A 16,896-nucleotide genomic window follows, 5' to 3' on the forward strand; every position below is an offset into this window, starting at 1 on the left:
TGTTATGCTCCAAAGTCTTGACCAAATTGCTTATCGCTCCTTAGCCTAAGCAAAAATTCTTATCAAACTTAGTCAAGGTAATGATATAATGAATCTATACTCGGAGTTTCATAGCTCTCACTTAATTATAACAAAGTTATTGTGCCCAAAAGCATCAACCAATCAAATTGCTTATTTCTGCCTGTACCGAAATCAGACAATGTTCATCAAAGAACTCCATCAAGGCATTCACCTAATGAACGCCTACACCAAGTTTGAACATTCTACCTCAATTAGAAGGACAGTTATTGTGTTTCAAAGTCTCAACCAATAAAATTACTTATCGCTCTACTTACCCTCAGCAGAAAATGTTCATTATCGATCTTAGTCAAGGTTTTTATGTGATGAAACTATACACCTAGTTTCATCACTCTCACTTCTTTAAAACTAAAGTTATTTTGTCCCAAAGTATCAACCAAGCAGAAAATGCTCACCCTGAACTCCATCAAGGCATTCACCAAACACCTACACCAAGTGTGAAAATTGTTGCTCAATTAGATGGAGAGTTATTGTGTTCCAAAGTCTCGACCAATCAAATTGCTTATCGCTCTGCTTACCCTGGGCAGAAAATGTTCATTATCGAAATTTGTCAAGGTATTGATGTAATGAAACTATACACCAAGTTTGATCACTCTCACTTAATCAGAACTAAAGTTATTTTGTCCCAAAGTATCAACCAATCAAATTGCTTATCTCTGCTTACCCTAAGCAGAAAATGCTCACCTTCGAACTCCATCAAGGCATCAACCTCATAAACACCTACACCAAGTTTGAACATTCTAGATCAAGTAGAAGAAGAGTTATTGTGTCCCGAAAAGTGTGACGGACAGACAGACAGACAGATGGACTGACGGACAACAAACCCACACAAACCATGAAGACACTTCTGGATTAAATAACTTATAAACTATAGGGTTTTCTCATTCATATCAACAGCAAAGTTTTTCTATTTACCGGTACTTAAAATTCGAGATATATACGAAGAATCTTGGTGTATAAATGTATAGAAAATACCCTGACACCCAAGGTTCTCCCCGTGTAAAGTTGAAGTTCCCTGCTTTCCTTCGAGTCAATACTAAAGTTTTTCTTGCTAGTTAAACTTTCGGGGAGTCATGCTGGCTAATTGAGTAAGACGCTGGCTCACTAGTCTGGAGGTCGCTGGTTCAAACCCAGTGTTGGCTGAAAACATTCATCAGGATTTTCCAGCTTGGTTTCCCCTTGTCGGTGGTGCAGGATGGAGGGCCTGACAAGGACAGTTGTCTAATTGTTCTGATGGGACAAAAAACTGAGGTCCCATGTACACATTGGGGTGCTCGTAAAAGATCCCTTGGCAGTTGGAATTCGATAAAAGAGTAGGTCGTGGCACTGCCATCCCTGAAAAATTTCCCTCATAGCATACTGTATGGCGTAGCCTTGTCTTCATTAGCCCAGTCAGAGCATTTCTTTAAACTTTTATTTCCTTAATCTTTCACAAATATACAAATTAAAAAAGAAATGATATGGGAATTTAAATGTATTAAAATAAAGCATGACTCAAGTTACCTTGGCAGCCTTTTTTTTACCCAAATTTTGTCATTTTATGGACTGAAGTTTGAAGGTACATTGTTTTATTAATGATATGAAGAAACTGGATAAAAATCATGCAGTATACATTACTATAGGCTACAGACAGGTATTGTGTTGGCCCCAGAAAGACAGTTACATGTTATGAACCCTAGAAAATTTTACCCACCGGTGGCCACTTTTTACCGTAGTATCTTTACTATGGATATATAGATAACTTAAGGTGCTGCTATATTTACAATTTGATTAAGAATTCATAAATTAATATCTTTTCACTTAATCTCTGTATAGGCACCTCTGCTGTCAGAGGCCCCTGGGGAAGCAGCTCCTAAATATGTGCCTTAATGCAGATCTGATAATATTGTTACCAAAAATTACTAACAGTTTGTTAATTAGTCACTTTTAATGAATTTTCAAGGTTCATAAGATAAAATGTGCACTCTTCCCTAAAACGTGTTGACTGTTAAATTCTGTTCCCGATCTTTCCATTATTCATTGTACATGTAATTGAAATGAAATTACCCTTATCCAATGATTGATTGTATAAAATGAGATTATTATTTGACAGGTCAAATTGTCCATATAATTAACTGTTTACACATGATTATACCTGTGTTATAAGTTTAGGTTATTTAGTCTTTATATTTGTATACAAAGACAACTTTCTGACTGCCTCACTATGTCAGTTAAACAACTACATTCCACCCTAGGTTATATCGGTAATATCTCTGAAAGAGATAAGATTCTCATCAAATCATTTACCAAGTAATGGGAGGACTTTGTTTTTTGGTTAAATTAATATTTGGGCATACATGTACACCAAAGCATAGGTTTAAACTTTTAATAAATCTATTTTAATTAAATATAATCACATAAGAAGGTTTGATACAGAGTGATATACAGTCAGTGTTTTTATCATGTTAGGCCTACCTATGTTTCTTTGTTAAAGGACTTGGTTTCAAAGATAAATTGCTATTTGACCACACAGTAAAGAACAGCTAAAAATTAATCACAGTTTCTTATATCCACTTGTCTCTGTTAAATTGTTTGGTGCAGAAAAGTACGACATTAAACTTAATTCCAGGTATCAAATCAACTATATTTCAAATTAAAGGAGAGTGTAAAGCCCTATACTCCTAGGCACATTCCTCTTTTAGGGTATACAGCAAATTTTAGCATTGGGGATGTACATGTATACTCATCAATTTCACTGTTGCATTCACAATAGAACCTCCTTATATCTAAAACCTAATGGTAAGATAAACAGATCTAGGCATGGATTTAGTCCTTGGAGTTAACTTTTATACTCTACAACAGTAGAAAAGTGGGGTGTTGAAACCCATTTTATTTTATTTCTGAAAAATGGCATCATTGTTAATTATTTTTTAAAAATTCAATGCTTTTCACATAATGGATTTTTCCTGAAATTTGGAATGATAGTTTTTGTTTCAAAGTTCTATCAATTGGAAATGTAACAGTTGACATTCTAAAAACATTGAAAAAGACAATTCTGCACAGATTAATAATTATACTAAGATTTGGTTAACCGCCGTAATCCCAAAATAAATAGAGGACACATATTAATTAATCGCACATTTATTTTTTTCAAAAGTATCAAGCAATCAAACTATACACTAAGTTTCAGCACTCTCTATCACTATCAGATAGAATCAAGGTTATCGTGTCTCAAAACATCGACCAATGAAATTGCTTAGCTCTGCTTAGCTTTAGCTCGAAATGTTAATCATTGAACTCAGTCAAAACTTTCACCTAATGAACATCTACATCAAGTTTAAACATTCTACCTCAATTAAAAGCAGAGTTATGTTCCAATGTCTTGACCAATCAAATTGCTTGTCGCTCCTTAGCCTAAGCAGAAAATTCTCACCATCGAACTTAGTCAAGGTAATAATATAATGAATCATTGCTCTCACTTCATTATAACCCAAGTTATCGTGCCCCAAAGAATCAACTAATCAAATTGCTTATCTCTGCTTACCCTAAGCAGAAAATGCTCATCTTCGAACTCCATCAAGGCATTGACCTAATAAACACCTACACCAAGTTTGAACAAACTAGCTCAATTAGAAGGAGAGTTATTGTGTTCCAAAGTCTCGACCAATCAAATTGCTTATCACTCTGCTTACCCTGAGCGAAAAATGCTCATTATCGAACTTAGTCAAGGTATTGATGTAATGAAACTATACACCAAGTTTCATCACTCTCACTTAATTAGAACTAAAATTATCGTGTCCCAAAGCATCAACCAATAAAATTGCTTATCTCTCCTTACCCTGAGCAGAAAATGCTCATCATCGAACTTCATCAAGGCATCGACCTAATAAACACCTACACCAAGTTTAAACATTCTAGCTCAATTAGAAAGAGAGTTATTGTGTCCCAAAAGGTGTGACGGACAGACAGACGGACGGACAGACGGATGAACCCATTTTAATAGTCCTCTGCTTTCTTTGAAGGGCGGGGGACAAAAAGATTCAGAAATAATAACTACCCTCAATATTCTATGTGAAAATTTGAGTATTTAGTAAGTCCGGCATTCATTAGCTTTGATCTTGCAAGGAACATGCAGTCCCCGCAACAGAAAATTCTTAATTAAATATCCTAAGGCCTTTTACATGTATGATCAGATTAAATATTTAATATAATAATCATGGCATATACAAGTAGTAATAATAGTAAAGGCGGTTGGTCTGTTAACATTCTGTTACAAGTGCACTTGTATGGTAGTTAAATTTTACTTATTGTACATATTAACAATCCACTAAATTAAAATGAATAGCATTGATAAACATTCTGACTTGTATCGTGGCCAGCGTTGGCAAATGAGAGTGTTCAAACTGAAATTGATACCAGAAAAATTCTAATTTTATCAATTATTCTGAAGATTATAATTGTAAATGATTCAGACAGATTCCTTCTAACAAATAAAGTGGATTTTAACTACATGTACATGCCAATATTCCAGAATTAAAATATTTTGAACTTTTGTGCAAATACCGGTAGCTAATTATTTTTGATTTTTTTTAGACCTACCTGTATTTGTAGTATCTTGATCAGACATGACTATACTATTACTGCTGAATTCCTTCAGGTAAACTCTCTGACTCAGTGTATAATCCCTTTGCTTGACTAACACTAACTGTTCAAAGCTTTTGAAGTTCTAATGAAAGATATACATTAGGTGAAGATACACTTCTTTCCAACAGCTTTACTGGCCTGATAATCCGTAGAATAAATGACTATCGTACTCAACAGTAGCTGCGAGATATTTTACATACAGATAATAAATCAGATAGTGTGTTTCACAATAAAAAATAAATAGTTAAAAAATATCTTCACTGTGTCTAACAAATAACCATAGACTGTCTTTACGAGTTTTAACACCGGGGAAATAAACTTATAGGAGCTTAAATCCACCCTCGGCTTGACTCAGGACTGTCACAACATCCAACAGATCAATAAGAAATGTATTGCCATATTCAATACAGTTAGGTAAAGTCGACTTTCTGGTATTTTCTCCTGTCGGTGATCTAATGATATTTTTATGGCACAGACCAATAAAAGCGACTATTATGTAGAAACAGTCCTTATTGAACAGATCAACGAGTTTCTTAAAGAAATACATTATAAACTAACATGTGTTCATTATTCTATTCGAACAATTGGTTACCTGGGTTAGAGTTCTATTTAACACTGTCATTTCTCACCACAGAATAGAAATTATGATTTTATGAACTCATATTGGATGTTATTCTCTAACATACCATTCAACTGATACATCATAAATAATGAAAGTAATAAATTTTGAAGAGTTGACTTATAAATATATTATCTTTGAAAATGATTATAATTATATTTTCTAGGTATATAATAATATAACATAATAATCCCCTAATGCACTCTGAGTACTAACAGACGAATTTACGTCATAACAAACTTAAAGATACATTATGGGAGATTTTTATAAGCAGTTAGCAATTCTTGCTATAACAGTTCAAAAATAGATGATGAAAGAAGAATATATTGAAAATATCAGTCAAATTACTTTATTCTGAACATAGTTATCACCAGTGTAATTTTTAACTAGAAATGGGATTGAATTCCATCTTCACCGATTCTTAGTATGGCTGATCGTTTGATTGACAGGCGTTAACTCCACCTACATAATCTCTGCTGTCATCATATCCAAATTTGTGTTTTACCTTTTTGGATTTTTATAACAATTGGACAAAATGAGTGAGAGGGTAAATTTTCATTCTTACTTGTATTTTGGGCAGGCATTAAATCAATTGAATATAGGACATAATAGTATAATACAATTATGATAAATCTATAGGTATACACCAGTGGCGTCGTGCCTATTGGGGAAATAAAAATATTTTTATTGATAATATTAAGACAGAGAGAGAGAAATGGGGTTTAACGTCCACTCGACACAAACTAGGTCATTTCGAGACTAAAACATGGTTTAATTTTATTTCAATCATTCGCGTGCGCGTAGGGGTCTTTAGCAGTGGGTGGAAACCGGAGGCCCCGGAGAAAACCCACGAGGTTGGACAGGCGACCCTACTCCTTGTCACGTAAAACCGGGGAATAAAAACCCCGCCAGTTGACTCAATGACAGACCGTATGATAGAGCGATTATTAAGACAGAAGACCTGTCCGTCTGTATTAGTCATCACACGGTCTCCAGGAATTGTATAATTTGTCATTATCTGTGTTTAGTTTATTGCACTTTAAATAGTAATTTAGATGTCATTTGTTAAGGCATCGCTCAACAGCGGCCTTGCTTCGTACACTCTATCATTTAGCCTCGATCCGGGAGTATGATGTCAACGTAACGTTTAATCCCCGCTCACGACGCCATTTAAAAATAAATCAGTCAAAGAAATCCCGCTTAAATCCAAGCTGAATCCGAGCCATCCGTGGGTCTACAGAGTTGATTTTGTGCTTGTTGTGTAAATAAAGATCTACTAATTTATAATCTCTATGACATCTGAAGCCTAAATAAAGACTTTCAATAATCAGATTTAGCTCTTGCATAATGCATGTTTAAAGAACATGATAGTAATTTATAGGCAAACAAATTATAAAAACCAAAACAATGTAATGATCTAATTTTGATTAGATTGGATAACATGGTGATAGACCGGGCGTCTGCTTCAGTTAATCATACTAAGAGAGGGAAATTGTCTGATAGGGCATAATTGTTTGTCAATGCCTACTAGTCAAACATCTGGATTGCTGCCGGGAATTAACCTGCCCATTTAGGTGGTGTGGGGGCCTAAAGGGAGCCCGTTTTCACTTTTAATCATACTTTGGTAGGGATGGACAATTTTGATAATATTTAATATATAGGTAATACTGAGTCGAAAAACACCATTGACAGCAACTTTTTATTGACAGTGACCTTGAACAGCAATGGTCAAGTGCTGTCCAAAATTCATTTTGTTCATACTAAGTGAGGGATGGCTAAAACTTTTTTGAATGTGATTCATTAGACGGTTCCAAACATTCCTACATCATTGCCAGCAATTTCACACTGACCGGAAGTGGCGACAGTGACAGTTAAATACCACAACATGGCATCAGGTATGAGGCATCAGATATAATCATACATTGAGAGGGATGGCTGATTTTTTTTACACAATGTTAAAATATGTATATACACTGCAAAAATACAAATGACAGCAATTTTACACTGACCGGAAGTGTCGCCAGTGATGATTGCGTAATAGGCTCCATCCTCATGAAATTGGGTGCCTGATAAGGCTATAAATTCACAAAATGTTAAAGTATCTCCTACTGCAAAATTACGAAGATGAGAGCGAAGATGATGGTGAAGATGATGATGAAGATGATATTTAAACGAGGTTTAAATTATGTATGACTGTGATCGTAACTATTGATGTCCATGTTACCAGGAAAAGATTGGTCGTACATGGAATATATAGAAGACCATGGTATATATAGAAGAGTAACACTTTGGTTTAGATAATATAGCTACCCTGCCATTTATGCCCTGCCATCGTAATTTTGCAGTAGGAGATACTTAAACTTTTTGTGAATTTATAGCCTTATCAAGCACCCAATTTCATGAGGATGGAGCCTATTACATAATCATCACTGGCGACACTTCCGGTCAGTGTAAAATTGCTGTCATTTGTATTTTTGTAGTGTATATACATATTTTAACATTGTGTAAAAAAATCAGCCATCCCCTCAATGTATGATTATATATGAGGGTGGGGCCTGTTACATAATCATCACTGGCGACACTTCCGGTAAGTATAAAATTGCTGTCATTTGTATTTTTGTAGTGTATATACATACTTAAACATTGTGTAAAAAAATCAGCCATCCCTCTCAATGTATGATTATATCTGAGGATGGGGCCTATTACGTAATCATCACTGGCGACACTTCCGGTCAGTGTAAAATTGCTGTCATTTGTATTTTTGTAGTGTATATACATATTTTAACATTGTGTAAAAAAATCAGCCATCCCTCTCAATGTATGATTATATCTGAGGATGGGGCCATTACGTAATCATCACTGGGGATACTTCCGGTCAGTGTAAAATTGCTGTCATTTGTATTTTAACATTGTGTAAAAAAATCAGCCATCCCTCTCAATGTATGATTATATCTGATGCCTCATACCTGATGCCATGTTGTGGTATTTAACTGTCACCACTTCCGGTCAGTGTGAAATTGCTGGCAATGATGTAGGAATGTTTGGAACCGTCTAATGAATCATATTCAAAAAGTTTTAGCCATCCCTCACTTAGTATGAATAAATGAATTTTGGACAGCACTTGACCATTGCTGTCCAAGGTCACTGTCAATAAAAAGTTGCTGTCAATGGTGTTTTTCGACTCAGTATTACCTATATATTAAATATTATCAAAATTGTCCATCCCTACCAAAGTATGATTAAAAGTGAAAATGGGCTCCCTTTAGGCCCCCACACCACCTAAATGGGCAGGTTAATTCCTGGCAGCAATCCAGATGTTTGACTAGTAGGCAATGACAAACAATTATGCCCTATCAGACAATTTCCCTCTCTTAGTATGATTAACTGAAGCAGGCGCCCGGTCTATGATTGTTTATAAAATTTTATTTGGTTTCATTCAATTGTGAACATCATATAATGATAAACAGTGAAAATTTTATCTCTTAAAAATACTTTGACCTCTAAATAAAATTAAGCATGACTCACTCTTATTTCATAAAACAAATAATCAAAGTTTTGATAGTTCCTTTCCAGTATTTTAACACAACTTTTGGAATTGACAGTACATGTAATTTAAAGAGACACCCTTTTAGAGCATCAGTTTTAAGGAAAGCGATAGAGCTTTCAGTTAAAGGGGGATTAGGTAAGATTAGTTTAAAAGCTAACAGTGCTCGCTATAATAGTTAAATAAAAAGGATAATGAAAAGAGAATATACTGAAAATTTCAGTCAAATTGCTTCACTCTGAATCTAGATATTAGCATTCAATTTTTAGCTAGCCTCAATCCTCATTACTGGCGTTGTTCCAATAAGTCTTGATTATGCATTTTTATGGTTAATCATGAACGTTGGTAGAACCGCTAATTGGATTTAAATCTGTTTAAAATTGTACCCATCAGATGGCATTGAGAGTTGAATATAGTCTTGTCATGTTATTAAATGTCTAATTAATAGTTTATATAACATTTAAGGCCTAGCCTAAAGAAAGACCTGCAATGGGCAGATTTAGTTCTGGCATAATGCCTGTTTATAAAGAAGTAAATATTTTTGATTGATGAATTGGGTTGATCTGATGACTGATGTGTTATTTCAATTAATGATGGGCGTGCTCTATCTGCTAAATTTTATTTTTTGAAAGACATGGTCTTGTTTTATAAAATCATAATAACACAGGTTTTATCTATAGAAGAAATTGTCATCCATAAAATAAATGACCATATACAATCCAATAAAATCAAATCTTGATATCTTAAAGTGAGGTTGGATATATTGAGAGAGAGAGATAGAAATGGGGTTTAATGTCCACTCGACACAGACTAGGTCATTTCGGGACCAACATATGGTTTAATTTTATTCAATAATTCGCTTGCGCGTTGGGGTCTTTAGCAGTGGGAGGAAACCGGAGGACCCGTAGAAAACCCACAAGGTTGGACAGGCAACCCTACTCCTTGTCACGTACAACCGGGGATTCGAAACCATGCCAGTTGACTCAATGACAGGCCTCGTGATACAGCTCGCGTGTGCTAACCATTCGACCATCCATCCCCCCCCTGGATATATTGAGCATGCTAAACTAACAATTAAATAGCTACTAAAAAATTGGATCATCACTCTCGAGTCTTCTTGTTAAAATAGTGTGACGTTCTAACTGATGATGTCAACTGGCAGACTATTGCCATTCAAGAGATGACCACCACCAAGATGACCAAGACCAGTCGCATTATTTCTGTTATGTCTTGTAAATCATTTTTTTTTTCATTTTGAGTGAAGGCTGTATCGTTACAGGCGGGACTGTACAGCGCAGTGGATGCTTACAGATGGCCCCAGATCTATTTACTTGATTTCATATTTCTTGCAATGTCTATGTAGTTTGTCTTTTCCGCAGGTTGGTCTTGTCGGTTTTGTTTTGTGTTTAGTGCAATCCTCGTGCACTTACTAGTCATGGTACCTGACCTCTCACTCTTATTTTATATATGATGCCCACTGCCCAGGCCCTATCCTTCCACTGTGGCGGCATTTGAGTGGTAGAGAAACTCTTCACTATGAATTCATCCTACTAATAGTCCATGATTTTTGTCTATTTCAATGCAGAGTAGGCAGAAACACTGCTCCCTAGTATTGCACATGTGACCACAGAAAAAAATAAAATATTTTAACTTGTATCACATCAATAACAGTATATAGAATCTACTATGTTTCAGTATTTGAACAATCCTGGTTCCAAATATATCATTTTTGTGAACAACTGTTGCATTTTTTGTTATCAAAACAGACTTTTTACACTACCTCTATAGATAGCAGTTGAGAAGTAAAATAAATCATGCACTGATGTAGATCTATAATTTTGAAGGAATTAAGACCATGGTTGTTTTTGCTATCTGTATTTTACTATTTAGTAGAAAATGTCATATTTTGTATGTCATTGTCATGCCATTAAAATCAACAGTACAATTTAACCAAATCAGCGCCTAGAAATTATATCCTCACACCCAGAATATGTGCTTTTCTTTTACTTTAGATTTATTTTCGTCTATTTTATTAATTTTAATGACCCAAAGACTAGAGCCATACTGATTCACCCTTTTAATTCTTTCTAAATTCTTGCCAGATATGTTGGTGGGTGTTCAATAGGCCTACCAACTAATTTCTGGAAGTTAAATATTGTTGCGCTAATACCAATAGTGTGTGTGAAATAGCTTTATTTAACGTCCGCTTCCACCGAAGTGATATCGCAGACAAAGTATGGCAATAGTAATAGGCCAAAGTTTTTATATTCAGGGTTATGTCTTCGCTTTTACGGATTACCCAATTACCGGTACTCCTTTTTAATCATTTTATTTTTCATAGCAGACGAAACGGAAGTTCACAAGGCGTCCCAAGCAACAAGCCACAAGCCTTGCCTCGATTAACCAAATTGTAACCTAGCCTAGCCTCAAGAGAAGTGTTTATAAAAACATTAAAATAGTTTCACGAAATTAACAGTAAATTTTATTATATTCTATACTTACACGAGCCGTCGCCCGCCATGATAAAGCAAGAACCAATATTTTTGTGTCAGTGTATTGCTCGTAGTTGCTAAATTGATTTCCAAACCAAGTATCTTCTCACTTTCAGTTCACCACAAATCCTTCGTTCACTTTCTTCTGGAAACATGAAGGGTGAACTCGGTATACGGGAAGTAACTCCATTTAACGAGGTTTAATGGGAGACAACTCCATATTGATTCCTTTTGTCCAACATGGCGACTTACATGGAGAGCATGCAAAAACATTTTCAAAATAACAACCGTGTTAGGGATACACAGTCACATTTAGCAAAAGTTCACTCAGTGGCATGGAGCTGTGATGGTAGAAGACTGGCTTCCGGGTCCTTTGACAAGACTGTGTGTGTTTATACCCTGGAAAGAGATAGATTAGTAGGTCCAGGTTTTTTTTTCTCAACTCGACGTCAACTGCCTGTACTGCCGTGGGCATAATAAATACTGGTCCTACTGCGTCACACAAATTACTTCACAAAAAGACAATAGATATTTATGAAATCCTGGCGCTGTTGGTTGATCTAACTACTTTTTTCATTCATCTTTTCATTTCTGTTTTTCTTCTCTTTTATCCTTTCTCTTTTAACCCCTTTTAAATCTAAACTAAAACTAATATGTAACAGGCATTGCCTGAGTAGAGCGAAGCTGATGATTGTCAAATATAAAACCTTCATAATTAATTTTCTCAAGTGATACAAAAAATGTTAAATAATTTAGTTTTTCCAAATTGATTTTCATTTAGATCTAAATTGTATACATTAATTTTGTTTTTAAAAAAAGAACAAGAAAGTGTGAGAATTATTTTCATTGACATCAAAAATATGTGACGTCATTGATTAGATGCGTCATAGAAATAGTTCTATGAGGCGCGTAATCTCGCTTGGGCGAGATTTGGTAAGTTGACATGCGCATTGCCTGTTTTGCCCAGTGTATCCGGTTCCGGTCTGAATTTTTTTTTAATCAACAGTCTGTGGGTGACAATTTCAGTTACGCTCCTGTGTTACCGGAAAAGAGCTTCGCTCTATATTATATATAGATGTGGATTATGGGTTATGGTTAGTTCCCATTAACTAGGATTAGGTTTTTTGTGAAAAAAGGGCCGCCTAAAAAAGTAGTCAGATCAGCCAACAATGCCGAAATCCTCACCACTAAGCATGGTGTGACCCTCATTTGCAGAAATTCCATTACAGTTATCTCTCTTCTGTAATCTAATTCCACGATCCCTTAAAGTATTCTTCCAATCCAAGTCGATGTACATGTGTATGTAAACACCCCACCCAGTTGATGTCTAATGGTCATACACTACAACTTGGGTATCATTTAGCTGTGTTGTTTTAGCAATTTTTTCTGTATTTAATGTTAAGTTTCAAACCATTGTTGGAAAACTGTTAAAATCTGTTGAGAATCATAGATAACCATTAGGTTATACTATTCACTGTCGTGTAGTTTAAAGGGTCTGTCTAGATTAGATAACGAGTGTTGGGTTTATAACTGTTTAGTTTTTAGAGCAGTGTTGAGTAATTAATTAGTCTGTTAATTCCTCAACACCTGTTTACACTTCTATTTTTTCCTTGTTATTTGTTTTGCAGCTACTGTTATTCTTGGAACACTGAATGTGTACATCTCTACTTTACCCTAGTGGAAGGTTTGCAAATGGACTACCGTTTTATGTTGTGGTTATTAATTTAAAAAATATATATAATTTCAGAGCAAAGAAAATACCTTTCGTGGTCATGGTGATAGTGTAGATCAGTTATGCTGGCATCCTAAACATCCTGATCATCTTGTGACAGCGAGTGGTGACAAAACAATACGAATCTGGGATACAAGATCTAGTAGATCTGTAGCTAGTGTTAATACAAAAGGTTTGGTTTGATACACTTTAATTATAAGCTGCCTTGTGTAACTTTCTTTTCTAACTTTGTAATGTCAGTTTAATCTATAAGCACAACAGGAGAATGATTGTAGGTCGATGGATTAGGCACTCTTTTTTTAACCAAATATTTCAATTTCTAGAACAGGTAGCCTAATGCATAATGTTAAGCAAATCTTGATGTTTTTTGGCAGGTCCATTTATATTTTGAAGATGTAAGTAAGAATGTGATAATACATTCTAAAATGATTTCTGTATGAATTTTACTTTTTAGGTGAAAATATAAATATATGTTGGTCACCAGATGGTAGCACTATAGCTGTTGGGAATAAAGAGGACTTGGTGACCTTTATTGATGCCAGAACACACCGGTCACGAACAGATGAACAATTTAAATATGAAGTAAATGAAATTTCCTGGAATAATGATGGTGATCTCTTTTTCCTAACAAGTGGTCAAGGAACAATAAATATACTTAGGTTTGCACATTTTGATATTTATTACAATGTTTTACTTTTATATAGAGGATACACTAAGGACAGTGTGTGCTTGACCAAGATTCCCCCCAAATCCACAACAATAATAACTATGGTAAAATAAGAAATTAATGCTAGAAATTAATGTAAAATGAACTAAACCAGAATGTAGCGATTCAATTGTAGTAGGAATTATATTTAGGGAGAGAGATTTACATAAGCACCCAAACCTTAAAGATATATTAGTTAGAGTTTTATAAAGAGTTGGCCATTCTTGCTATAATAATTCAAAAATAGATGATAAAAATAGAAAATATTGAAAATTTCAGTCAAATTACTTTATTCTGAACGGAGTTGTCATTGTTGTAAGTTTGGACTAGAAATGGGCATCAACTGTGTCCGCACCGTCTCTGAGAATTTCTTGATTGTCCAGTAACATTCTCAATGGCTATGGTAGCCTGGGTAGGTCTTTCATCACCAGTTTCCGATAGTGACGTCCGTGATTAACGGTAAACGTTAGCTTGGTTGGCCATTTCTTTATTTAATTTTAAATAGACAACTGTTTAAATCCAAGCTGTATCCAAGTCATCCGAGGGTCTACAGGGTTGATTTTGAGCTTGTCATGTAAATAAAGATCTAATTAATAATTTCTATAACATCTGAAGCCTAAATAAAGACTTGCAATTGGAAGATTTAGCTCTTGCAATGTATGTTTAATATTTAGAAGTATCTGGATAAAAATGCTGTTCATATACTATAAACAAAAATATTGTTCTTCTTCAGTTATCCAGCATTAAAGCCATTGCACAGTTTAACAGCTCACCCTGCTAATTGTATATGTATTGAGTTTGATCCTGTAGGAACATATTTTGCTACTGGTAGTGCTGATGCCTTAGTGTCATTGTGGGATTTGTCTGAATTAGTTTGTGTAAGAACTTTCTCAAGGTTTGTAAAATTATTCCACATTTATCTTGAATTTCAAAGACTGCTCAAACCTAGATTTTTATGACAAAAATCAAAGATGTTAAGGAAGTGAGTTAGTGCTGTAATGCATATGTTTGGTCCGACTGTAACCAGTAATCTTGCGAATTGTATCTTATAGTACTCGTATGTGACATGGAAAATGGGGGACCTCCGATCCACACTAGTATCCTTGAAATGTGGAATTAGTGTAAAATATTTTTGATTTTAATACAATTTTACATGGAGGTCTTTTTAGATTCAGATGTGTTTAGTTACACAATAACAACAGTTTTGTGCATATTTTTAGCCCACGCTGAAAGAAGTTAAAGGAGGAATATTGAAATGGGCTCCCTCCTTCCGGCATTGTTTCTGGATATATCTTATAAACTGTTTAAAATCCCTTTATGAAACATGTAGCTATAATATATTATAAGAATTTGATAGATTTAATAATTTTTTTAGTTTGAAACAAACTAGTCTTAGTTTTGTGTGTACATGAAAATGACAAAGGATGTTGATAACTGAATCTTCTTACTAACTTCTGAATTATAAATGAACGATCTAGCTTGTTGTGTCATTAATAATGATATGTCATTTTATATTTATGATGGTTAACAGGTTAGATTGGCCGGTGAGAACTTTAAGTTTTAGTTATGATGGTCAGTTATTAGCTTCAGCATCAGAAGATCTTGTTATAGATATAGCTATGGTAGAAACAGGTTGGTATTCTGCAATTTGTGTTTGGCTTCAGGACTCCATAGTAGTAAAGAATAACAAGTGTTAATATTAACAGGATACAGCTGGAATTGGTGGCACTGTAGATTATAAATAAGTCCTTTCATCTATGTAAGTCATAGTGATTGGCTAGTAGTATTCCAAAAACTGAAAGGTTATATTGGAGAAAGTTATGTAGTTAGTTTCAGAGTGTTCAAAGAATAATGTTGACTTTTTTTTAAAGCTGCTAGATAATAAGTTTTGTTGTTTTAATTTTCAGGAGAAAAAGTGACAGAAATTCCGTGTGATACTCCCACTTTTACGGTAGCCTGGCACCCAAAACGTCATTTACTGGCATACGCGTGTGATGATAAACATGACAGAGATCGAGATTCAGGAACAGTGAAAGTGTTTGGATTCCCAACAGATCCATAAACATTCAATAAGTGCCAAAAGGATAACTTTTAAGAAAAAGGAAAAATAATCCTTGCGACTGGGTTATTGTATAAATGGGGGCCACTTTAAAGTTTGTCTATAGCTATCATTTCCTGAAGAGATGAATCTGAGAATTCGAAACAAACTGAAATTCGATTACCCCTTTAAAACTAAAAAAAAGAGCAGTGGATGCTTAATCTGTAGAATAAGTGGTATCCTATCCCACTTTTGGGGGAATCTGTTGTACTTCTTTTTGTCAATACAAAGTTACTAAGTCTGTATACAACTTCAAAGTGTTGAAGAAATTCCGGTGCCATTTATGTTCTTATAGGAACAAAAACTTAGATTTATTCAAATGGCTTGCATACAGAGTTCAAGAATCTTGAAAATATGCAATTATGTACTGTTCATGTTAAGGTTTTCTACATTGTATTAATTAAAGTTGCTAATCTCAATTGTGAATTTTTTAAAAATCCGTGCTAAAGTGTACACAAATAGACACAACCAAAATATCAACGACAGATAATCTCCTGGCTTATTCAAAAGAGGTACATCAAAAGATTTTATCCAACATTTATAAGTGACACTGGCTTGTTTAAGTAATATATTAAGCAATGTCTTAAGCTTGAGACCATTAAACAACTTAAAATACAGACACTTGCACGTGCTTTGCAATGAAATACGTAATGCCGGTTCAATATTTCAACTAGTATAAATAATGTACGCTTGACACATTGCCCGTACCATTATTTGAAATAATGGTATTCCAACATCAAAGGATGACGTCTCATCTGTATTTTAATTGTGAATAATGTATGGAATTGAACCATTTTTGGACTGATATTCCTTTTATAGATCCAGCTTTCACAGTATTGTAGTTGGCAAGGGATTCAAGATCACTCAAATGATGATCAGCAGATTTCAAAAAATATATTTTCATTCTGTAATATACTATTCAAAAAAAGTAGGGGATATTTGATTTTTAAGTGTTATTAAAGTCACCTAATGAAACTGACGAAGAAACAAATGACAAAATGAAA

General features: G+C 34.5%; 2 protein-coding genes across 3 annotated transcripts in view; one reads left to right on the plus strand and one right to left on the minus strand.

Moving 5' to 3' along the window:
- The window catches only part of LOC126816328 (fibronectin type 3 and ankyrin repeat domains 1 protein), a 36,134-nt gene extending 24,615 nt beyond the window's left edge, over positions 1 to 11,519 (minus strand). Inside the window, exon 1 of one of the 2 annotated variants that reach the window (XM_050542756.2) lies at positions 11,367 to 11,519. In XM_050542756.2, the coding sequence (XP_050398713.1) occupies positions 11,367 to 11,385 (19 nt within the window). In that variant the 5' untranslated portion in view covers positions 11,386 to 11,519. Of the gene's footprint in view, positions 1 to 4,656; positions 5,151 to 11,366 lie in introns of those variants that run through there. The other variant, XM_050542755.2, reaches the window with a different exon arrangement.
- A 52-nt stretch (positions 11,520 to 11,571) lies between these two features.
- On the plus strand, positions 11,572 to 16,311 carry LOC126816333 (THO complex subunit 3). Its single transcript, XM_050542767.2, has 6 exons — positions 11,572 to 11,773; positions 13,104 to 13,260; positions 13,543 to 13,747; positions 14,528 to 14,689; positions 15,326 to 15,426; positions 15,702 to 16,311. Exons 1-6 carry the CDS (start codon positions 11,597 to 11,599, stop codon positions 15,854 to 15,856), a joined length of 957 nt encoding a protein of 318 aa, XP_050398724.1. The 5' UTR covers positions 11,572 to 11,596; the 3' UTR covers positions 15,857 to 16,311.
- The last annotated feature ends 585 nt before the right edge of the window (positions 16,312 to 16,896 follow it).

The sequence above is a fragment of the Patella vulgata genome, chromosome 3 (genome assembly GCF_932274485.2).
Source record: "Patella vulgata chromosome 3, xgPatVulg1.2, whole genome shotgun sequence".
Taxonomy (NCBI): Eukaryota; Metazoa; Mollusca; class Gastropoda; family Patellidae; genus Patella; species Patella vulgata.

Excerpts from the sequence above, each read along its gene's own strand:
- LOC126816333 (XM_050542767.2), top strand. The coding sequence starts at position 11,597 with ATGGCGACTTACATGGAGAGCATGCAAAAACATTTTCAAAATAACAAC. Across the intron at positions 13,261-13,542 it reads AGCTAGTGTTAATACAAAAG|GTGAAAATATAAATATATGT; the intron begins GTTTGGTTTGAT and ends TTTACTTTTTAG. Across the intron at positions 14,690-15,325 it reads TGTGTAAGAACTTTCTCAAG|GTTAGATTGGCCGGTGAGAA; the intron begins GTTTGTAAAATT and ends GATGGTTAACAG.